The 25,048-nt window shown below is 43.7% G+C and overlaps 1 protein-coding gene and 1 pseudogene across 1 annotated transcript in view; one reads left to right on the plus strand and one right to left on the minus strand.

Annotated features, from left to right (window-relative positions):
- SNX27 (sorting nexin 27) overlaps positions 1 to 19,818 on the plus strand; it is an 85,188-nt gene extending 65,370 nt beyond the window's left edge. Inside the window, exons 8-12 of the mRNA XM_045816647.1 lie at positions 3,378 to 3,467; positions 14,006 to 14,155; positions 14,487 to 14,615; positions 15,021 to 15,080; positions 15,971 to 19,818. Of these exons, the coding sequence (XP_045672603.1) occupies positions 3,378 to 3,467; positions 14,006 to 14,155; positions 14,487 to 14,615; positions 15,021 to 15,080; positions 15,971 to 16,018 (477 nt within the window). The 3' untranslated portion in view covers positions 16,019 to 19,818. The remainder of the gene's footprint in view (positions 1 to 3,377; positions 3,468 to 14,005; positions 14,156 to 14,486; positions 14,616 to 15,020; positions 15,081 to 15,970) is intronic.
- On the minus strand, positions 13,218 to 13,797 carry LOC123804556 (annotated as a pseudogene).
- Positions 19,819 to 25,048: the final 5,230 nt, after the last annotated feature.

Raw genomic sequence — 25,048 nt, forward strand, 5'->3', positions numbered from 1 at the left:
TGTGTCTGTCTCATTTTGTTTACCTAGTCATCTGTGGCTGGACATTGGCTTCTCCCCTACCTCTTGGCTATTATGAATGATGCTATTATGAACATGGTGTGCGTCAATATCTCTTCAAATCCTGCTTTGAATATACCCAGAATTGGGATTGCTGTCATGTAATTCTATTTATAATCTTTGAGGAACTGCCGTGCTGTTTTCCATATGCAGCTGCACTGCTGTACATTCCCAACAGGGCAGGAGGTTCAAGTGATTTTTTTGCTTGATTGGGTAAACAGTTGTGCCATTTGGAAAATAACATTAAAATTTTCTCTTCACTTAATTTTAGTTATTTTTTGTATCATATTTTGATGGTGGGTAATTTGCCAATGTATTTCATCAGTTCCAAGATGCCATTGATAGTAAGATGCACTATTATTTTATGTGCTATTAAGAAAGAGAAAAGAGGTACCAGTTAAACTGACGTACCATTGATTTTAGAAAAGATAAAATATGAAAAAATGTGTACCCTAGAGTTGATGAAATTATTAGATAATAATGATGATAATGAGCCTTTACCTTAAAGAATTCATAAGGTTGAAATTCATAGTAGGAAGTATTTTAAATTCTGGCTAAACCTGGCAGAGTGAATACATATATAGGCTGCTCCTTCTTGAAGGCTTGCTAAATTAATAGTAATAGAATTTCATAGGCATAAACCTACAAAGACAGAACAGGAAAGGAGACAGCAGCTGAGAACTGTCAACAGTTTTTACAAAATGAGTGTCTGCAGAGAGGAGTTTGGTGTTTGGCTACTATGTAAGCGTCAGAGACTCACATGGAAAGTTACACACAAAAACAGGCAGTTAGCATCAGAGAAAAATATATGTATAAGGAGGGAAGTCATAGTACAGTACATGACTTAGTTGTGAACAGTGTTTATGTGCTTACAATAATGTATTGATTACAGTAATAAATACTGAATATTGATGTAATTTTTATTGAGAGGTTGGAGGAAGAGGAAGTGGGAGTGTTTGGTATAAGAAAGCAAGTCAATATTGCCTAAAATTTGTAAGTTTGGAATTAGTCATGTAAGCATGACATTTAGAATTATGGAAGGAACATATAAGCAACTGGTAAAGTGCTTAAGAGTAGTTGCTTCTGTGGAATGAGTCTGTGGTATTGGAGGTTGCTGTTTTTATTAGGAGCCTTTTAGTAATAATTATTATTTTTAAAAATTATGTACATCTGGCCCTGGCTGGTGTAGCTTGGTGGATTGAGTGCAGTTCTGCAAAGCAAAGAGTTGCTGGTTCGATTCCCAGTCAGGTTAATAAATAAAAATTTTTAAAAAGTTATGTACATCTTCCACTTCAGTAAAAACAATTTAAATTAGAAAAAAAGGACTCTAGTATGATGATATTTTTCTTTTACTCAGGATTAGTCAAGCAATATAATCTTGATTAGAAATTGAGAGAAGAGAAGAAAGAATGTTTTTACTGCCCCATGTGAAAATAGTTTACTCAGAGTTGCAGGGGTAGATGTTCACTCAGACCCACTGCTGCCCTGGGGAAATATTCAAATATTTAAGAGCTATTCCAAGTCACACACAGTTCTAGGTATTGGGGCAAGGACAAAACAAATGCAGCATTTTTATTTGGTCATCAAGAGAGCCATTCCCCTTAACGAACAATTTGTTACATGGGAAACAAAACAGATAGACCTGTATTTATTTGTTTGTTTCCCCTTTTTACTTCTGTCCAGCTTTTCAATGATTGGTTTAATTTGAACTGGAGTAGTCAAGTCTTTTGGTGATAAAAACAAAAACAAAAACAAAAACAAAAACAGGGTTCAGGTTCTTTAGGACGTTGTCAGGCTGTTCTTACTGAGCAGCTGCCCCACCGAGTGACTGTACTCCTCTGCGCCCAAGTAAGCCCTCATTCGTATGGCTAGGATTGGGGAGAAATGGGCATAATCTTTCCATTAGGCAGTCCCAGGCAGCATGTTAATATCCATGTGTAGTTCTCAGAAATTAACAGCTAAATGATGGTAATAGCAATAATAGTAACTATTTACCTGTATTTTACTTAACATCCATTATCTCATTTTGTCTACCCATGAGATGAGTATTATTCATGTTTTACAAAGAGGGTTTAAGTGACTTACTCAAGTGTATATTGGTAAGTGACAGACCTAGAAGTTGAACTAGTCTTTCAACTTCAATCCTGAACTCATTCTGTTATATAGCTTTTTTCCCTTAGAAAGAGTGGGGAATAATTTCCACCTTAAGGAAGCTGGCAGTCTTCTTATAAGAGTTCAAGTGGGCCCCTGCCTGGTGCCAGCATAGAGTTAGTTGTCTTTGCAGTAACTCATTGAGGTTAGATTCTGAATGCCCGGGACAAATGATTCTGTGTGTTCTTTTTTCTCCCAGTGATAATTTTCCTTCCATTGATTTTAAATGTTTTCTTGGGGTGGAGTGAACTTGGGAAAGGGATGCATATTTTATTTAGCCGAATCAGCAGTTGTTTAGAATTAGCATATTATATCATATCTAGATACCTTCATGCCTGTTTCAAGTCCTGTTGGGGAGTGTGTGTGTGTGTGTTCATGGTCTCAGATGTATCACTTCTCTTCTAATTGCTGCCCCCCTAGTTTAAGGTCTTGTTTCACTTTATGCTTAAAGTAGGACAACATCGTCAGTCTCTCCTATGCCTCTCTTACTCTCTCCTTAGCTTAATTCATTGACACTCATATGTAAATCAGTCTTTCAAAAAAACTTTTCTTTATGGCTGTTTTAGCTCTCCACTGTCCTTAAGTCTAAATCCTGTACCTGCTTTTAGGATCCTTCTAATCTGTTAACCTGCCCCTCCAGCATTATCTTCCACTGTCCCTTAATATAAACCCTTTATTCACATCAAGCACATCTGTCTCATGAATGCACCTAACTGACTTCAGCTAGTAGTTTCTTCTATTTAACTTATCCTTTGGAGTCCAACCAAGCCTTCCTTGATAACTATAATTAGCAATAAGCTCTCATGTTCTGACTGCATATATCTTATTATCTATACCACACATTTTTGATACTTCATTGTTGCCTGTAATCCAGTATAATATGCTATCTTTTAGTGTTCTCTAATTGTTTCACATGTATAAATTAACCAAAATTTAAATCTCTTACCATGAGAAGCCAGATTGCTCACATGCCTAGAACAATTGTTGAGTACATGCTTAGATGCTGCTTATTCCAATAAATATACCCATGTGGCAGAGTGCACTGGTGATGATGGTGGTCCATCTGGGTAAGAGTTATTCTGAAAATGAATCTGTGTCTCTTTTTATTAAGAATGTACTTGATGATGATTTTTACATTGCTTTCTTCCCTGCCTTTGTTTTGGTGACAGGCTGTTGATGATGTGAAAAAAGGTTACATCAAAGCAGAGGAAAAGTCCTACCAATTACAGAAGCTGTACGAGCAAAGGAAAATGGTCATGGTAGGTTTATGTCCTTATAATCTCCTTATAAAATGTCCTTTCTTACCTCTTAAATCTGTTGTTCTTGTCATTTTTTAAAGATGTTGCAACCTGGTCTGTGGCTTAACTAATTAAAAAAGGCCAGGTGGCTGTTAGTTGGAGCATTGTCCTGTGCACCAAAAGGTTGCAGGTTCCATCCCCAGTGGGGATGCATACCAAAGGGAACAAATTGATGTTTCTCTCTCACATGGATGTTTCTTTTTCTTTCTCTCTCTTTCTCTCCCCCCTTCCTTTCTCTCTCTAAAAATCAATAAACATATCCTTGGGTGAGGATTGAAAAAAAAAATTTTTTTAAAGGAGGGAGAAATAGACCTTGATATAAAGTCCATTGTGTTCTTTTTTTTTAACACACAAAAAGCTTATTTTGCTATATATAGATTATAACTTTATTACTAATAATAACCAAATGGAATTCTTTTTGATAGAAAAAGTTCTAAACAAAGGATGTATAAAGCATTTAATATGAAAAAGATAAGATTCTATAAGAATTGATAGTACGTTTTGTACCTCAGAAATTATTTTAGTTGTGATTCAGCGGTTGTAAAATCATTTGTTTTTTTACAACTTCAACCTGTGCAGTTGCTTAAACATTTATGCTCAGTAGTGCTTTTAGTTAGTATGAAATCCTAGAGCTATACTGTTCAGTTTGATAGTTACTAGCCTTATGTGGCTATTTAAATTTAATTTTAAGTGTATTTAAATTAAATAAAATTTAAAATTCAATCCATCAGATGCATTAGTCACACACATTTCAAGTGTTGGGTAGCTAGTAGCTACTCTATTGGATAGCTCAGATATAGAACATTTTCATTTTCATGGAAAGTTCTTTTGGAGAGGGTGCCTAGAATATTCCTTAAATGTTTTTAAATTAGTTTTCAATTTGTATCGGCTATAAATACAAGGATGGAAATTATCAAAAATAAAATTTGTAATGAATGCTTGCAAAACTTTCACTCATAGAATTGAAAAATTTCTTTCTTGGCAAATTCACATGGAGTTGAAATTTTTCCAATTATAATTTTTTATGATTTCACACAAGGCAGTAATTGTGTTGGTAATGATTCTTATGGATCACTTGAATTTCTTTGTACCTTCTGTGCACTTTTTATGAGGGAATGTTCATCCATTTAAGTTAATTGAGTTGGAATGAGAATATACAAATCAGCAATGAAATTTAGCCCATAATCTCATGTCTGCTGGGATAGTTATTTATCACTTATATGATGAAAAGGTAAACTGCCAAAGATCAGGGAACCATTGCCAAATGTTCTACATACCAATAGGCTGAAGTAGGCAACAAAAAATATTTTAAATAGAATTAAGTCTGTTAATTTGCAAAATTTTGTTTAAAGGAATTTTAATATGTGGGAGACAGGTTTTTTAACTCAACTTGTTGTTTTGTAAGATAATGGCCTTGTCTTTTATGTATTAATGCATGATTCCAACCAACACATCTGCATCTTTTTGGTGAAAAGGGCCTAATATTAAAGGTTATCAACCTGTGCAGTAGTTCTTTGCCTTTTCCAAAGCCAACAGAGTCAAAGTAATTTCATAATGGCCTCTGATAATACAATACCAGTATAAAATACATAATTGGTTTTTTTACACATGTAGTATTACTCTAAACACACTATCTTCTATTTATGCATTTAACCAAAAATATATGTTGAGCACCAAATGTGTGCCAGGCACCACGCTAGGTGCTAGATAAAGGAGTAGGTTGTTCTGTAGCAAAATAGAAAAATCTGAATTTAACAAGCATGGTAATCTATTACAAAATCATTTTCAAATTCAAGTTTGTATCTTGGAATCACCCAGTTAAGAACTTGATTGCATTTGGCACATTGATGTGTTTTCCCATGGGTCACTGGAATTGAGTATAAAATATGCTTAAATATTTATGGAATTTTATTTTCTTGAAACCCTACTGCCAATATACAAGTATGTACTAGCCCCATAATTTTAAAATCTGATTTTTAAAAAGAAATCTCACCAGAGTTTGAATTTTATTCAAGTATAATTTCATGTATTCAAGTATTAGTGTTCAAAGACATTAGCTTAGTCAATTGTCATGGTCAGTACATTGAAACTTGCAACTGAAATGGTCCTTCCAGAGCCTGTAGGTCTTGATACCATTCTCTACAGCAACTTAGTGTGCTAGATACGTCTAAGATTAGGTCAAGCCATTAGAGGACTCCAACAATCCAACAAACTTCTGAGTTCCAGTTTTTGTTCTATAAAATGGACTGTTCAGGTTGCCAGCTATCAAGTAGAATCTTAAGAAAATACTTCAGAGTTCTTGGTAGATAAGTAAGTTCTGTCTAAGTGTCCTTATTCTCCAAATACAGAGGGCAGCTCATATCTTTGCCATAATTTGTAAGATCTAGTATGATCAAATGTTTTTGTTTCAGAGTTAGATCAAGTGTCAAATTTAGATGATTGAGAATGAAACATACAAGAGAGATTTTGCATTTCTTTTTTTTTTACTCACACAAACAGCACCCATTTGGAACTTAAGTTTTTCTTATGTTGGAGTAGCCTGATTTCACAACTGTTAAACTGACAAATAAGAAATTTCTGGCCCTGGCTGGTGTGGCTCAGTGGACTGAGCTCCAGCTGTGAACCTAAAGGTTGCCAGTTCAATTCCTGGTCAGGGCGACATGCCTAGGTTGCGGGCCATGTGCCCAGTTGGGGGCATGGGAGAGGCAACTGATCTGTTCCTTTCATACGCTGATGTTTCTCTACCTCTTTCTTCCTCCCTTCCCCTTCTCTAAAAATAAAACAAAATTAAAAAAAATTTTCTGTTCGTGTTTCAACATAATTTTTAGTGATTTCACACAAGGCAGTAAATGTGAAAGTTGGTATTTCTTAAAGTGTGGTCTCAGATCAATTTTATGGGAATCACTTGTAAAGCTGCTCACAATGCAGATGTCTGTACCCATCTCACATTAACTAAGTCAGAATCCCTGTGGGTAGGATCTAGGGTTTTTGTTTATGTGTTTGTTTTAAATTTTTAGAGAAGGGAAGGGATGGAGAAAGAGAGGGAGAGAGACATCTTTGTGTGGTTGCCTCTCACACACTCCTTACTGGGGACCTGGCCCTCAACCCTTTGGTTTGAAGGCAGACACTCAATCCACTGAGTCATACCAGCCAGAGCAGGATCTAGAAGTTTTTGTAAAGATTTGTACAGAAGCACCCTGGTGATTCTGAAATTTAAGTTGCTTCAGAATCACTACTCTAGGGTTTTGAGAGAGTTGGCTCCCAAGGTTCCTCTCAAGTCCTTATTTCAATATCACACCTGGTTTGACCATTGGCAGGTTGTTCGGGAGAGCAGAGCTCTCCATAGTGGACCTCAACATACTCACCCAAATGTTCTGCTCTGTGAAGTCCTGAGTCTCTCCTTTCATGTGTCCTATTTCTGTATTTACCTGCCTTGTTAAATATTGAATATTCACAAAATGTCCCATGCTGTACCTTTCCTTTTTTCTGGCCTAATGTGGGCCATCATCTGAGTGGTATGTGAATCAAGGAAGTTAATTTAGGGTCCCTATTTAACTACTCAAAATTTAATATGAAAGGAGAATGGACAGGATAATTTTGTGTTTTAAATTTAGCTATACTCTTATGCAAATCTGTTTGAAAACAAAAACTCACTTTTCTTTTAGAAATTTGAGTTTTCTTTTAGAAACATATAAAACTCACTTTTCTTTTAGAAACATATAAAACTTTAAATGTTTCTTCTCTTCATGCTTTGTGCAAGTCCAGGAATGTAGGGATTGCCCACTTAAAGCTGAGAAATACTACCTGACCCGAGTATCTTGAAAACCTTGTCTCCAGCCCTGGCTGGAGTAGCTCAGTGGATTGAGCATGGGCTGCGAACCAAAGTGTCACAGGTTCTATTCCCAGTTAGGGTACATGCCTGGGTTGCCAGCCATGACCCCCAGCAACCGCACATTGATGTTTCTCTCTCTCTCTCTCTCTCTCTCTCTCTCTCTCTCTCCTCCCTTCCCTCTCTAAAAATAAATAATTAAAATCTTAAAAAGAAAAAGAAAAAAAAACCTTGTCTCCCCAGTGAAGCTTTACCTCTGTTGCCTCACCAAAGCCACAGGCGCCCTTAGTTTCCACTCAGGTTATTTTTAGAACTATGCCATTAGGAAGTCCCCTGAAGGTTTTTTACTTTCAAGGACTACGTTCCTGAATATGGAGGGTTAAGTCAGCTTTTTCATTTGAAGGGGATAGAGGGAGGGACACATTTGTGTCTGGTACTGCTCTGGACATGATGTGTAGATTCTCATTTCCTCCTTATAACAACCATGCAGGTGTTATCCTTGCTTTGCAGAGGAGGGGTAGAGTCTGCAAGAGGAAGATTCTTACCCAAGATCACAAAGCCTGTCAGAACTAGGATTTGAACCCATTTTGTCTGGCTCCAAAACATATGTTTTTTCCTACATCAGAGAAGGGAGGGTGACAGCAGTGTCTTTTATTTCTAGATGGCAGAGGGGAAGACCCTGGGTAGAAGTCACAAAGAGAGAGTTCAAGATACACAGAGCTCCCGTTTCTTCTTTTAAAAAAATTATATTTTATTGATGATGCTATTACAGCTTTCCTGATTTTTCCGGCTTTGCCCCCCTCCACTCAGAACCCCCATCTTCCCTTCATCAAGCAATACCCCCACCATTGTTCATGTCCATGGCTCATACATATAAGTTCTTTGGCTACTCATTTTCCTATACTGTACTTTACATCCCCATGGCTACTCTGTAACTGCCTATTTGTACTTCTTAATCCCCTCACCTCTTCACCCATTCCCCCATACCCCTCTCCCATCTGGTAACCTTCAAAACACTCTCTGTACCCATGATTCTCTGTTCTTCTTGTTGGTTTAGTTTATTTTTTAGATTCATTTGTTGGTAGATATGTATTTATTGGCATTTTATTGTTCATAGTTTTGGTCTTCTTTTTTTAAAATAAGTTCCTTTAACATTTCATATAATAATGGTCTGGTAATGATGAACTCCTTTAGCTTTCTCTTCTCTGGGAAGTTCTTTATCTGCCCTTCCATTCTAAATGGTAGCTTTGCTGGGTAGAACAATCTTGGCTGTAGGTCCCCACTTTTCATGACTTGGAATATTTCTTGCCAATCCCTTCTAGCCTGCAAAGTTTCTTTTCAGAAATCAGCTGACAGTCCTATGGGAACTCCCCTGTAGGTAACTAACTGCTTTTTTCTTGCTGCTTTTAAGATTCTCTCTTTATCTTTAACCTTTTCATTTTAATTAGGAAGTGTCTTAGAAATAGCCTGTTTGCATCCATCTTGTTTGGGAATCTCTGTGCTTCCTGGGCTTGCATGACTGTTTCCTTCACCAAGTTAGGGAAGTTTTCTTTCATTATTTTTTCAAAGAGAGTTCCAATTTCTTGCTCTTTCTCTTTGCCTTCTAGCACCCCTATGATGCAAATGTTGGAATGCTTGCAATTGTCCTGGAGGCTGCTTACACTATCCTCATTTTTTGGATTCCTTTTTCTTCTTGTTGCTCTGATTGGTCGTTTTTGCTTTCTTATGTTCCAAATCATTTATTTGATTCTTGGCTTTATCTATCCTAGTGTTGTTTTCTTGTAAATTGTTCTTTATTTCGATTAGTGTATCCTTCATTTCTGATTGGAATTTTTTATGCTGTTGAGATCCTCACTAAGTTCCTTGAACATCCTTATAACCAGTGTTTTGAACCCTGCATCTGACAGACCCTGATAGATTGCTTATCTCCCTTTTGTTTAGTTCTGATCTGTTCATTTGTGCCGTGTTTGTTTGTCTCCTCATTTTGGCAGCCTCCCTTGTATTTGTATCTATGTATTAGATAGAGCTACCTTGAATCCATGTCTTGGTAGTGTCACTTAATATAGTAGGTGTGCTGTAGGTTCCAGTGGCACAGCTTCCCTATCACCCAAGCTGGTACTTCAGATTCATCCTTTATGTGGGCTCAGTACACCCTCCTCTGTAGTTGAGCCTGATTGTTGTTGGCAGATCAATGGGAGGTAATTAACCCAGGCCAGTCAGCTGTAAGAACTGGCTGCAACCACTGACCAACACCTTATGCCCTCCATGGAGGATCAACTATGTAGGGGCGGGGTGGTGGTGCTCTGATGTGGTGTGTAGCTGCCCATTGGGTGCATAGGCTCTGGGGTTTCCCATGTGGTATAGGCCAGGGTCAGCCCCCACTTGTGTTTTGTCCTGGGCCACCCTGCATGAGCTATAAAGCAATCTGAGATGTCTGCTACTTGCACTGGGTTTACAGATTACCAGGAGAAGTCAAGCTGCGAATCTAGGCTGGCTGCTGCTAGTGCCTGGCTGCTAGTAACTGAGGCCAGTGGTTGCTTGTTTGATATGATTTAACAAGATGTGAAGCATGAGCGAAGACCAGTCATTCATATGGAAAAACAGTGGGGTGGAGTCTCAGGGGATCTCTAGGGCAGGGCAAATAAGTGTCAGCCATGATGATGGAGTCTCAGATGTGGCACCAGACTGCTGGCTCTGGGGGGAAGGTTCAGAAAAGGGCAATGGCCTCTGCTCTCCTTGATTCCAGATACTTGTTTCTCCCATGCCCTTCTGGTGCCTTTCACACTGTCACCCCATGGAGCTCAAGAGGGAGTGAGGCACAGTAGGTGAGGTCACACAGTGTGTGACCCTGGGCTGGGGGACCTGGCGTGGGGCTGGGACTCCTCACTTCCAAAATACTCCTCCCGAACCTTTATCCACCACGCATGGGTGTGGGACCAGCCTGTTCCCGCATCTATGCCCCTCTAACCGGTCTGGGTGGATATGGTCTCTTCAATTTTGTAGTTGTCAGACTTCCATTCAACTTGATTTCAGACAGTTCCGAGTGATGGCTGCTCTACACTTTAGTTGAAATGTCGATGTGATTGTGTGAGGAGGTGAGTCATGTCTGCCTATGCCACCATCTTGACCTCCCGGTCTCTTCTGATGTCTTTCCCCAGTTTCTCCCTTTGTTAGCATGTTTCTCTTTTTAAAAAAATCTATAGGGGCGTAATTGTAAAGTCACAATTAGGAATATGGCAGAATTTTTTTTAAACAGTAGGGGTGCCTCTCAAAGAAGAGAACTTGAGCAGGTATGTTACATGTAAGCCATTTTTACTGAAGTACGCGAGCAGAACCAGCCTCAAGGCTGTGTGATACCGCCTGGCTTTTGCAGAGTTCTTAAGCATCTTTGAGCAGGAAGAAAGTTTCTGATGACTGTGTTAGGAGGCAAGCCTGGTTGCAGGGTGCTTCTCTCTTCTACCATATTGTAGAAATCTTCAAATATATAAAGAAGCTGAACCTTGGCTCGTGTGGCTCAGTGAAATGAGCACCAGCCTGTGAATCAAAGGGTTGTTGGTTCGATTCCCAGTCAGGGCACACGCCTGGGTTGCAGACCAGGTTCCCCCAGTAGGGGGCACGTGAGAGGCAACCACACATTGATGTTTCTCTCCCTCTTTCTCCTGCCCTTCCCCTCTGTCAATAAACAAATAAATAAATAAAATCTTTAAAAAGAGTAATACATTTAGCTACCAGGCACCCATTACCCAGCCTCAGAAGCCTTCAGCTTTCTACCATTCATATTTCATTTGTCTCACTCATTTACTTTTTTCCCTGGAGTTTTTAAAAGTAATTTACATACATATCATTTCACAAGGCATTTTTCCCCCTCACTGGAGGATATTTTTTCATTGCTTTTAGAGAGAGAGGAAAGGGGGTGAGGGGAGAGAAACATCAATGTGAGAGAGAAACATCGATGGGTTGCCTCTTGCATACACCTCAGCTAGAGAGCAAACTCATAACCCAGGCATGTGCCTTGACTGGGAACTGAACCGGCAACCTTTCGGTTTGTGGGTGGGACAACACCCAACCAACTTCCTGTATGCCCATACTGACCAGGGTATACAAGAAGTTTTTATTGGATTGTGTACAGAAGAGAAATGCTTAGTTGTTAAAAACTACAAATGGATCCCTGGCTTTAGGCTGGGGGGTGGTATGAACACAGAACTCCCTCTCCACTGAGCCCAGGGTCAAGCCACTTACCAATGCAGCCAATAGGCCTGGAAGCTGTGCAAAGTGAGAGGGAGCCCCTGGCTCCAAGGTCCTCTGCTTGGGGTCTTTCTGAGAGAGAGAATAGTTGAGCCCTCTGGCAAAGGATAACAGAGTCTTTAAAATTATTTTTTAAGATATAATTTATTGAATGCTTAATTGTACACTAAATACTGTGCTAAATACTTCAGTGCTTGCAAATTACTGTGTAAAGTAGGTCTAGTTATTTCCCTTTTTTATAGAAGATGAAACTGCGACTCCTGGGATTTAGCAGTTTTCTTGAGTTCAAGTAACTTGCCCAACAGTTAGGAAGTGATGGGGCCAGGATTCAAGCAAGCCCAGGCTGTGGATCACCCCTCCGGGTACTGCTTCCTGCCCCAATCTTTGCTTCTTCTTGTAACCCCATAGGAGTTCTCTTCAGTGACACTGCCTGTCATGCTTATCAAAGTATAGTGGCCGGGGGGTTACTTTGTCTTTGTAGTGCCAATAATAAGGCTAAACAGTATCCATATTTATCACTGGTTCAGGAAGGATGTGATAAAGGGGAATGGAACAGAGTGGTGGAATGGGAAATGAGAGAAGAAAAATGATGCAAATGAAGTATTCTGACACTTTTTAATTGACCCTGTTCCTATGTTCTTGTTACTCTTTCATGATTTTCCTCCTTTGAAGTTGCTACTATTTTACCTAAGCAGGAATAAGCAGAAAGTAGGGAGCATGTGCTGTGATTTTTCCCTGGGTCCTTCAGTGCCCAGCCAGTCCCTGATGCCAGGGGCAATGGGCTTAGGTGCCATTCATCGGTACCCAGCCTTAAGTTGCCTAGGGTCCTTTTTGTGCCCCCCGTCCTCTTTTCACTTGGTAAGGCAGAAGGCAACTCTCCAGCTGTGTTCTGATCTCCCTGCCCCTGTAATTGAAATCTGCCAGGGTGCCGTGCCCTTGTCTTCTCTCCAGCACTCCACACACGGCACCAGATGTGCCCTGCTCTTCCTGTGTGATTTGCGAGGCCATTTGCTTGTTTCTCAGGCATTCCCTGAGAGGAGACCAGGTCAGAGTCCACGAGCCTTTTTTTAATAATCTTTTCCCTGTTTCTTTTCTAGTCTCCTTCCCACTTGTCTTCTTTTACTCTCTTGTCTTAAAATAGTGATTTGAGTGAAAGAGAGGCCAGCCTTAATTATAGAAAAGAAGGGACAAATTGCTGAGTTAACAGTCAGTGGTTCAGAGACCTCTCTGGATTAGGCTTGTAGCATTGTACCTGTGACAGTCATACATGTAACTTGATTTTGGTCTAGATGCTTTTTAAGGAGACTCACAGGATGGCGGGGCTGATTTGGGAATTAGTTAGTGGTAGAGAAAGGATCAGTGACCAAGAATTAAACCTGGCTTCCCACTTACTATTTATTACCTGTGGCCTTAGCAAGACTCATATTAACTCTGGGTTTCTGTAAAATGGCTAGTTTTTAAAATCTCAGGTAGCTTAATCATTAACACCGAGATCATTGTAACCTATGATTAGAGAAGAGATAGGGAGAAACATTAGGCCCCTTTTCTTTTCTCTTTTCTCTTTTCTTTTTCTCTTCTCTTTTCTCTTCTCTTTTCTTCTCTTCTCTTCTTTTTCTTGAAACAAACACCAAGTTTATTCATTTCTTGCATTTGAAATCTCTCGATGATATATATCCTTTGCCTGAGACTCTTTGCCATAGTCCTTAACCAGCACACAGCTGTAGCCAGCCACTTTATGGGGTTTTCCCTCTCTGTCAACTTTGCAGAGGCCTACCCATTCCCCTAGTTTCTTACTGTCATCGACCTCAATTAGGTTGACACAAAGGGCCTCCACCAACTTGACATGCACAAGCTCATCACAGTTGGGTGCGAGCACACAAAGGCGGGCTTGGCGCTTGTCTAAGGATTTGGCATCTTTGCGAATTCCGCGCACTTGGCCATTGTGGATGAGGGTGGTTTTCAGCACCTGTTGTAAAGTCCATTACACCTCCGCCCGCCGTGCCTTCCTTTCCGTGGCAGTGGGTTATGGGTGGAGCTGAATCTTGAACGCACCCAAGCCTCTGCCTCCACACAACTCAGTGGATACAGGGAGAGCCTCTTTTCTTAATTGTAAGAATAGATTCTATTCCTCTCCCTTAGGTCCAGTGAAATTAGAGTCAGAGGCGCACTGTAAATCCCCTTCTAATCCTAGCAGTTTTGGTTACATGCTGACTTCATCTGTGTTATCTTTTAAGTAGAGAAAGGGGAGGTTGGAGGTTGGAAGTGGGATAAAGGATCATCTTGGACTTTTTCCCGACTTAGGGATGGGCGTGAGACCAGGGGCAAGGTCTTCAGGTTGTTGGGCAAGAAGGTTCTCTGTGTTCCTGTGCGATCTCGGCAGCTCCAGTTCCACAGTAACACTATTATGCCTTCCTTCTTTGTCTAGTACCTCAACATGCTAAGAACGTGTGAGGGCTACAATGAAATCATCTTCCCCCACTGTGCCTGTGACTCCAGGAGGAAGGGGCATGTTATCACAGCCATCAGCATCACGCACTTTAAACTTCATGCTTGCACTGAAGAAGGACAGCTGGAGGTGAGAGTTCAGCATGGGGCTGCGGCTAGGAACACTGGGGATACATTGTTACTCACTTGGTTTTAGTGTCTTACACGGGTGGAGGGAGTGGTTGGTGGTGGTGGAAGAATAATGGAGTCGAAACTGTTTTGACTGGGGTGGATAAATAGGCCCTGGATTTTCACTGACCCTCACCTTCACGTGTTACACTGACTTGTATTCTTCTGCACAGTCTTTTCCCCTAAATGATCAGATATCCCCACTCATTTCTCTTCTGCTGCTTGCTTCAGAACCATCTTACCTAAGTTCCCCAGCATTCCGAAATTTAACACTCCCGTTCTCGCTTGTTTAGAACCAGGTAATAGCATTTGAGTGGGATGAGATGCAGCGATGGGATACAGATGAAGAAGGAATGGCCTTTTGTTTTGAATATGCACGAGGAGAGAAGAAGCCTCGATGGGTTAAAATCTTCACACCATATGTGAGTAGTAGATGAGAAAGTGTGCTCAGGGAAAGTAGATTGGGCTTAAAGTTCTCCTTAAATGAAATGCTTCATTGGAGAGAGCTGCAGAGATAGCAGTGGTCGTGAAATGTAAACTGTTTGAGTTCTAGAGCCCCAGGTTCGTCCTGTCTTTCCTTTAGGCCTGGCTAGGATTGGCAATTTCCCATCCTGCTTGACTCACAGTTACCACTAGAAGGAGCCAGAGAATAGTAGATGAGCCAGGCCTGGGTTTTGTGGGGCTTGTCAGGGCTTTTTCTGAGCTGAGCAAGTGTGGAAGGTGGGATGGCTGGAGGGCAGAAGTTCAAAGGCATGGCCTGTCGTACCTGGTCCTGAGAAGTCAATGGGTGTTGCTATGTTGTTTTTCTTTCTTTTTTTTTTTTCCAGTTCAATTATATGCATGAATGCTTCGAGAGGGTATTCTGTGAGCTCAAGTGGAGAAAAGAGGTAATTCTAAACAATCCCGAATTGATTTTTTTCATCTTTCTTTGTTTTAAATGCATAGGCTGATGGCCAGTGACCTGGGACCCTCACCATCTCTGTCTTTCTGGGACTGTCAGTCAGGCTGGTTATCCCATGTGAGCCAGGGTGCTCCTCCAGAGAGGGTTAGCCTTTGGGTGCTGAACAGACGGTAAAAAGCCCTGCTTCTTCCCATGTCCGGAGGATGGCCTTTGGTGCCGTCTCTCGTGACTTCATGGGCCCTCCTCTGCCTGTTTTTATCAAATCACCCTTCGTGCTGTTCCTGGCCCAGAAAGGCAGCTGTCCTTGGTTTTAGCCGCTCTGACTGGATGAGTCACAACAGAGTCTGTCCAGGCTAACCGAGAACACGGGTGGGGGCGGGGCAGGTGTTTGCTCCTGCTTTACTGCTCTCTGTGTGTGTGTACGCTGGTACTGGAGCAGAATTTGGAAGCTTCTGAATAAGTACCTACTTAGTCTCAAAGAAAATGTTTCTGAGGTTCAGCAGGTGGAGCCAGGAACATGAGAATGTATATTCCTGGTGTAGCAGAAAGAACACTGGGCTCTGGGAACCAGACCTGGATTCTCTCCTGGCTTTTTTCTCTTGTGATTTTGGGTAAATCAGTCTCATGGGGGCCCAGTTTTCTTATCTTTTCTCGTATGTAAAACAGGACGACTGGGCCAGATGATGAATAGCCAAGGTCCCTTCCAGCTTGAAAAGGCCATGATTCTAGATGGGGAGTTGTACCAGGGGAAGCAGCCAGTCAGATCAGATCATCCAGTTGTATATTTTTTATTCTGTTTGAGCGGTTGTCTCCAGATGGGAGGCAGTGTGGACACCTGAGGCTTCCCCGTAACTCTTTCCTTTTTTTTCCTTTCAGAACATTTTCCAGATGGCAAGGTCACAGCAGAGGGATGTGGCCACCTAGCCGCTCCTTGTCCCCACCCCTTCTCTTCACCTCCATCCTCTTACCCCTTTTGTCTCCCACGTCAGAGTAACCATTAACACAAAAGAAGAAGGAAAAGGAAAAAAGTCACTATACTCAAAAGCCCTAAACTAAATATTATTAATAATCTTTCTGAATTTCATGTCTCTGGAATTGAGCCGGTAGAAAACAGCATTTTGGTCAGCACCAGGAGTCAACTGAGCTAAGATCGGAAAAGAAATAAGCCCAACCAACTCGCCAAAGGTATCTTTGTCCTTCCACCTGGGCCTCATGCCAGCAGACTCTCCTTGTACCATATTTTTAAAACTGGAACTATGAACTCCATCCGTTTGCACTGTTCAGACATATATATGTATGTATGTAAAAACTATATATATACAAATTAGCTGCACGTATATACATATATATTTCTTTTTAAATTTCATATTGATGGCAGTACCTTTTTTAGCTTGTGTTTTTACACACCTTTCACTAGAATTCATGACTTCTCTCTTGCTCTCTTTGTTTTGAAACAAACTTGAAAAAGGAAAAAAAAATACAGGGAAAATACCTCTCCTCATGAAGGACTCGAAAAGTTTACAATCTGCTTGGGTTTTTTCCCCCCTTTTTGTATTGAGTGAAGACTGTGGCTCATGGGTTACTGGAGAGTCTGAGGAGCAAGGAGCATAGTTTCTTTATCTTCCAAGGGACTGTTGGGGAGGAGAGGGGTGTGCCCCTCAAGGGCAACAGGGCTGCAGGGGCGGGCGAGTCTACACACTTGGTGTGGACTCTTAATTCCAAGACATTTTTCCTGGTCCACCTCTACCCCTCCCACTCATGGCGTTCTACCCACATTCCGCACTCTCCTGCTTCACTGGGACCCCTGTGTGCTTTCCCTCAACTGGCCTAGCATGTAGGGAGGGTGGGCTCAGGAGATCAATGCCACAGGAACCGGAAACATTTCATGGTCCTAATTTCCTATTTCCTTGTCTTTTCTGAAGCAGGGATAGTACTGGGGACCAGAGTTAAGGCTGACACCTTTAGGCACAAAGATTGGGCTTAGTTAGGGAAGGCAAAGAAGAAATTCCCCGTGTACATGAGCTTTTCCCTACTCAATTCGTGACCAATAACCACCCATAACTATTATATTCTCTGTGACTTCCTCGAACAGCTTGTAGGGAGGGATCTGATAGGATCCCAAGGCCTTGGGGAAACTTGGCATGGGTCAGTGGTCTGTGCCAGCAAAACCACAGCCCACCCAAGCCAGCTGAGGACCCAGGAAGGAGCATTAGGAATATGGTTGATTTGGGTTGGATCTCAACTTTTAATTAAAAGGAGACTGAAGGAAAACCTTTTGTCCCTTAAAGGGCTCCTCATCTGACCTGCAGTTAGACCTTCAGAGACCCGAGAGCTCACCCCAGGATTAGGGTCCAGAGCTGACCAGAGCTGACCAGAGCAGGGCAGCGTTCTCAGCCCCCAGGCTCTATATTTAGATTCTGCACTGGGGCCTCTGAGTCAGGCTCAGATGCATCTGAAACACATCTTTGAGCCTTCTTCTCTTTTTCCCTTCTCCACCTTCTAAACAAAAACCTCCACAGGGTGGCATCTTCTGTTTTGTCTAACTGGGAGGCAACCGTAGTTGGTTGTAGTCCACTCCACGGACCAGTGTTGGGGTGGTTGAAGTTTCTTTTTCTGTACCTTGTTTTTGCAGATCATTGTGAGGCCTCTTTCTCTCTCTCACTCTGTTATCGTGGCAGCTGCTTGCCCCAGGGGAGTGTAGGATCACTTAGGATATCCTGTCTTCTCTCTGCTTCTCTGAACCCAGGTGAAATCACAGAGTGCAAAATGCATGAATGCTGATTGTTTAAAGTTGCAGAGAATGACCCCGAACTTGAAGGCTTTGACACAGGATTAACTTCTTTTGGCTTAAACGAATTTTATAATGAGCCAAAGGACCCTGGAAAGAGGATATGATGATTTTCCACTCCAAAATGCTGAAGAGGCTTTTGACACCAGCTTTGTTCAAACTATAAAAAATAGCAGTAATTTGCCCCGTTCCCTCAGAGTGGGCTGGGAATGAACAAATCCAGGAGGCCCTGCGACAGCCCAAGTGCTGACCTCTGGATATGAGACATAGTGGGCATGCCCTTAGAAGGGAGGCCCCTTAGAGTGAATAGATGCTGCTTTGTCCCCTTTTGGCATAGAATTCACTTGGTGCTTTGGAGACTGGGTGAATGCCCCCTAGGTAGGTGCTCTATTGGCAGAATCTGTGTAGGAGCAGCCCCTACTTGAAGCTGTACCACTGACAGAGCACCCAGCTGCAGCAAGGTAGGGGGCGGCCCCAGGGGACAGCGCCTTCTCTCCCACCCGCAGCAGGCCTCCTGTGATGGGGCAGAGGCCTCGGGCTGTGGAGCTCCAGAGGATCCAGCTCTTCTTTGCATGAAGCAGTGTTGGTGTGACACTCCTTTCCCTCCTTACTCCACACTTCCCTTCTCTAATCCCTGCTACCTTTCTTAGTCCTGGGTTCTGCCCAGGGAGGCTTCAATTGCAGTTTGTCTCTGGGAAACGGAAGGGCTCTCCCTTCCCCCTGCCTTGCCCCAGCAGAGCCAGCAGAATTTCCCTGGTCTCCTATGGTCCTCCCCTCCACACTCAGTTTCAATCCTTTTTGGTAAAAGCTTCGAGTTTTTTATGGATCAGGAGAAAAATGCAGGCTCTGAGAAACCTGTCCCTGTGGAAAGGTTCCCTTAGGCCATGCTTTGGGCTCTTTGGTCTTTATACTTGTTTTCTGCTGTCCATTTTTCTGCCCTCCCCTTGCCCTAGGCCTAAGCTCAGCACTGGTGAGTGCTCAGGGCAGCTCCTAGGCCTGGACAGAGCTCTCAGGGAGGAATCAGATAAATGTTCAACACCCCTATGCTGGCCCATCTGGTTTTGTCCTTTAGTTACCCGGGCCAGTAGCTTTGGGTTATCCCCTCTTGCAGCTCCTGACCCAGTGCTTAGAGCAGCAGTATAGGGCATTGACAGGGGGTGACGCTGCTCTGTCATCTCAGAATTTGCCAACTTATGGGTCTGGCTCCTCAGAGGCAGTTTTCTTAAAAGGGACTGCATCCTGGGTGACCTGAACTCCAGACCTGGGGAGACTGCTGTGCCCTCCCTCCTCTCCATTGTGCTCTGGCTGGATTGATGCAGCAGTGGAAACCATTTAGCCTGTTGGACTCCCAACATGCCTTTGGGTTCTCTGCACCAGAGTCACTGTGTCACATTAACTTCCTTTTGGAGGGTGCAGGATGGGGTGGTTGAATGCTGAGAGAGAGAATAGAGGCGGTGGGTGTGCTTTAGGGCCCCATCTTCCAGTCCCACCTCCTATCTTCCTCTTCGAAACCTGAGCACATCATGCCAGGCCTCACCCACACCAGGACAGCAGCAGGTGTGTGGGAAGCTTAGGGCTCCGGCCGAAGAGGGGAGAGGTACTGGGTGAAGGCGCGTGGCCAACTGCTGAAGTTGGACACCAATTTTATATCATGCCCCCTTTTTAAGCCAGTGAGCTGGGCTTCAGTTTTCCCCAGGCCATGCACTCTTTTAATTTATTTGAGAGAAACTCTAATTGTATTTTCACTGCAGTATCTTGTATTTTTTATTTGTGATTTAAGAAATGTGAAGAGAAAATACACAGACACATAATGGCTAACAGTGTTTCTTTCATTCCTTGTTCTAGAGCTAACCACTCTAAAATTGTTTGGTAATGTCACTTAGTGTAATTAATTGTAACATATTCTTTTAAATAAATTGATTTATTGATGAAACTATTCTTTGGTTTCCTAGACTACAAGTCCTTTGGGTTGTGTGGGAAGAAGTGAAAAGGGACCTTTGAGATTTGCGTTAGAATGGTCAGTCTGAAAATGGGAAGGCACATTGAACCAGCTCTCCCAAGTAACTAGTGAGGCAGTCTGTGGGGGGCAGGCGATGGGGAAGGGTGAGAAAAGGAGAAGCTGGGAGGCCCGTGGTCTAACGTTCTATGTTCAGTGGCTCCTCTGAAGATTCCTCCTCTTCCCTCAGATCCCAGAGTTGATTGTGGCAGCCTGCACAAATCCTTGTTGGTTCTCAGGACTCCTCAGCGTTGTATGTAGAGCCTGGCAGAGTCCTTCGGACACATCTTCGTCCCCCAACCCCCAGCCACATGTATACACACTGTCATTTTTCAAATGGCTCAGGAGACGTCTCTCGAATCTGAACTGCAAGGCACGCATGACCCCTGGCACACACCAGCAGAGCACAGGCAGTCTGGCGGCGGTAGTGCCTCTGCTGCCCACACCCTGAGAATGAGGGTCACTCCCGTTCCTCACGTTCACAGAGCAACCTCGGGGGCTGCGGCCTGAGTACCTGCTCTTAAGAGTTTTACTCCTTTCTGTGCATTATTCGTTCTTGGGCCGAATCTGCTCTGGGAAAGCTCAGCACTTGTATTAGGTCAGACATTTTTATCATCTTTATAAACCTTTCTGTTTTTATTATTTTTATAACCCCTGACCGTGTACTTTTGCTCCTTGGTTGAAAACCATAGAGCAAGGATGAGTCTGACATTTTGTTTTGCAGTTTAGGGAGAGACACTGTTCTGGCTCTTACTCAGCCATCGATATTGAGTAATTGGAATCTGATAAATATTACCACCCTAATGGGGAAAATTTTTTTCTCTTCAAGAATCCGTAGAGAAGTAGAAAGTGAAACTCCGGATTTAGAGCTATGGAAGTTAACGTCAGTAAATGCTGATCTAGTGGGTCCACCAGGTGTGGGGCATTGTGTCAGATGCGCCACAGAGACAAAGCAGAGCCAGCAGTGTCCTGCCGGCCTTCAGATTTCACAAACGACCGCAGTCCGCAGCAGTGGGAGGTGTAAGTCCTGTGACGGCTAGAAAAGGGAGAGGGACCTCTGGAAGAGGGCAGTTAAGGAGACCATCAGGAAGAAGGTGGTGCTGAAGGTCAACCGTTTAGGTGCAGGGGCGTCCAGCCCACGGCTGTGGGCTGCATGCGACCCAGGATGGCTATGAATGTGGCCCAGCACAAAATCGTAAATTGACTTAAAACATTAGGAGACTTTTTGGTTTTCATTGGTGTTTGTGTATTTAATGTGTGGTCCAAGACAACTTCCAGTGTGGCCCAGAGACGCCAAAAGGTTGGACACCCCTAGGAGTGTGATCCAGTTTTCAGTGAGCAAGTGTTTAACAAATCTGATTGAGCCGTATGTGCCCGACGCCAGTCACTGGGAATGAAAGGGGGATCAGACTTGTCCAGATGAACACGGAAGAGTCCTGTTTGATTAGAACTTGGAGACCGTGTAATAATAAAATGGAAGATGAGGCTTTGAAGGCCCTTGACTGCCAGGGTGAAGTGCTCTACAAAAAAACAACAAAGGAATGGAGGGAAGAGGGAAAGGAACAGAGTTTTGTTTTTAATCAGCTGCCGTTTAGAAACATTGCTGTTTCGGAATATGCACAGAAGATCCGTTAGGAGACCGCTGTGAGTGCTGGAGGCGGCGATCATTGAAAGGAGGGAAATGGATGTGGGAAAAATTACAGAAGGTGAATCTCTTGTGATTTAATAACAAAGTTCATGTGAGAGGACTAAAAGACTCCCAAGGTTTCATGTGTAGGTGACAAAATATATAAGGGTTGGAACTTCAGGAGAGAAAATATTTTAGCTTTCGACCTGACAGGTCCATAATATGAGTTAGGCCCAGGCGAGAACTAGATGTCCAGAAGTTGTTTCTTAATCGTTTGCTGACACCCCCAGTGGTCTGGGCAGTTTCGGGTGATGGTGATGCAGCAGTGAACAGGCAGAGCAGGTAGCCAGTAACTATGTGTGAACGAATGTGTAGGAGATGATTGTTCTCCGTGGAGAACAGGCTGTAGGAGAGCAGGAGGGGGACGCAGAGACCGGTGAGGACACTGCAGGCCTCCGGGGGAGCGAGGGCAGACAGTGTTGGCGGCCGTGGAAGTGGACAGACGTGAGTAGGGAGAAGCAGTAGGGCTTTGCGGTTGGATTGGGGAGGAGACGTGAGAGAAAGGGTGTCATCAAAGCGTGGCTTGAGTTAGTGAGGAAAGCTGAAGGAGGAAGGTGCTTAAAACAGAGTTCAGGGGGAAAATTAGAGACATAGTTGGGAGTCCTTTTTATCAAGTAGTTGAGAGGATGCGATATACTTGTGGGGAACCCCGTTTATGGGCAGCAACAGGGAGGAAGCTGACCCCTCCCTGGGAGTCAGGGAGGGGAATCAACCAAAAAAGGTGCCTGGGAATGAGAATCTTCTAAGAACCAGGAGCTTGGATCAGGGCTATTCAAGCTCTCAGTTACGGAGAAGAGAATGAGGCTTGGCCATGGGTGGTGACTCCTTTGGTCACAATACAAGAAGCTGCGGCTGTGAAAGGCTTTGAAGTTTTAGCAGAACTGAAGACAAAGGCATCCCTGAAAGTCAGAGAGGCTGAGGTGCTCAAGCTACCGCGGGGGTGGGCCCGAAGGAACTGGGATTCCTTGCCTGACATTTGTACATTTTCGAGGCTCTGAACTGCAGATGGGGAACGGGAATGCCTGGAAGCAGTTTCCAGGGCTCCCTGCCCCGCCCACACTCTCATCTCCGTAGGCCCCTTGACTGAGGATATTTCTCTAGGTGCCTTTTTGTTTCTATAACTGGAAGGCTTCTCCAAGTCCCTACTATTAACCTGACAGCTCCACTCTTCTGCCTCAGGACTTACTTCCCTTCCCTCTTTATGCTGCCATTAACATTTGAGCAGTAACTTCATTATTTTAGGAGAAACTGGTGCTGAGTTTCATTTTGCTTTCATCATTTCCTATTTCTTCTGCTGTCCCATTTTATTACCGAGGCCTCTTCTGCTCAGAAGAGGTGTTAGTGAACTTCCATAGCTAACAGAGCTACCCAGCATACCCTTCCTACTATATTTAATCCAGTATGTTTGAAAAATGTGTTGATATAAGCAAGTTGGGAGCCTCCTTTTCTGTCTCAGATGGGCTCCTACATTCTGCTGGCAAAGGACCTGCAGGGGTGTCCAACCCTTCAGCGGCTCCACGCCACACTGAAAGGAGAGCTGTCTTGGGCCACACGTTAAATGCATTGCAACACATAATCACAAAAAAAATCTCATAATGTTTTAAGTACATTTATGATTATGTGTTGGGTCGTGTTCATAGCCATCCTTGGGCTGCATGTGGCCTGCGGGTCGCAGGTTGGCCACCCCTGCAAGAATCCCTGCCCAGAAGTTTTGTTTCCTCCAGAAGACTCCTCTGTGTCTTCCTCATCCCCATCACTCAACCTCAATTATCTGCTGCTTCTCTGGAGAAAAGCCGGCTGCAGCCTTGGTGGGAGGGGGACAGCCATGAGCAGGGACAGACCCTAAGTGTAGTCAGTCTTCTGTGTCTGTGGGAGGGGCCACCCGAGATCCGGGAGGGTGCAGGAGGGTGCCCAGGAGGAGGAAAAGGCCCAGGCTTGCTATATCCCGGTCCCCAGGTCCCGAGAGAAGCCCAGCCAGGAAATCATCCTGGGAGGTGCCCCTTGGGCTAGAATGCCCCTTCAGTCTTTCTGTCCTGACCTAGAAACTGTTACGAGGCCACAGTGAGACAGCGCAAGGGAAAAAGAACGATGTTGATACCGACTCCTGCTGTCCCCCGACACACACTGCCGTCTCTGACCACACACACAAACACCTGTATCTCCTTCTAATTAAGACTTCAGGCGCTGTGTACTTGGCTAAGATCCTAACTGGATTCCCTTCCTTCTGAGTAAGGTCCTGTCCCTGATCTCTACCTATCCAAGAGACTTTTCTTGCTAAAACAGAGTCCACAGATTGGTCTCTATAGTACTTCGTGTGTTGCTTCTCTTTTAAACTGTTTTTAGTTCTGGGCAGTTTAAGACCAAAGTATGGGGCTGAGATGGGATGGGTTGTGCTGATTGCAAAAACATCCTCTTACAAAACAGCTCTGGCCTGAGGCCAGATGGCTGCGGGAAGGTGAGCAGGTTTATAAGCAGGAACTTAATGAGGTGGGTAGCAGGTAGCTGCCTAGAAGCAGATGGCCTGTGTGCCGTGAAGTCGGAAAGACCACACCTGTGTGAGCCCCCACACCCAGCCCTAACGCAGTCACAGAGAAGAATCTAGGAGCTGGACGGACTTAGGGCTCATTTGGTCCACCTTCTGCTTGATGGGGTCACTGCTACAGCCTGCTTGATGCTTCTTGGTACCTTTGCCTCAAGTCAAAGAACAGGTAGTTGAACCTGTGAGAGGAGAGCATCATGGGATTGGGGATCTGGCACACTGGGTTGGACCCCTGCAACTTCGTGACTGCGGCTAAGGTGGTCACCCTCCAGAGCCTCCGTTTCCCTGTTAAAATTATTTCCTGCCTCACAGGGTTGATGAGAGGTTAAATGAAGGAATACCCGTTAAGAGTAAATGCTTAGTAAAGGTGGTAGTGCAGCTAGCTCCTGGTGTCCCCACTGGCCAGGACAGGGGCAGCTCACCCCCGTGAACAAGGGAGCAGTGGAGGTCAGCATGTGAGGCTGCACATCAGCCTTCAAAGGGACAGGGCTGGATACAGGACAGCCTGCTGGCCTCCTTTCCCTCCTTAGTGTCCAGCTCTGCAGGGTGTTGCAGAATTAAGCCCCACAGACGGCAAAAGAATGGGGTTGAGGCCTGGACACTGCTCAAAGGCAAGAGGTGGTCCTGCCTGGTAGTTTTCCCTCCCGAACCTCACTCGCCCTGACTGGTGTGGCTCAGTGGGTTGGGCGTTGTTCTGCAAAGCAAAAGGCTGCCAGCTTGATTGCCAGTCAGGGCACAAGCCTGGGTTGCAGGTTTGGTCACGCTGTGGGAGGCAACCATTCGATGTTTCACTCCCACATGGATGTTTCTCTCTTTCTCTCTTCCTCCCTCCCTTCCCCTCTCTCTAAAAATAAATAAAATCTTAAAAAAAAAACCAAAACCCTTGCTCTCTTCACCTCCCTCCTCCTCCCCGAGTGCACAGACCCCTACCCTCCGCCTTCCAG

Source organism: Phyllostomus hastatus, unplaced genomic scaffold (assembly GCF_019186645.2).
Source record: "Phyllostomus hastatus isolate PE091 unplaced genomic scaffold, TTU_PhHast_1.1 phas_scaffold_216, whole genome shotgun sequence".
Lineage (NCBI taxonomy): Eukaryota > Metazoa > Chordata > Mammalia > Chiroptera > Phyllostomidae > Phyllostomus > Phyllostomus hastatus.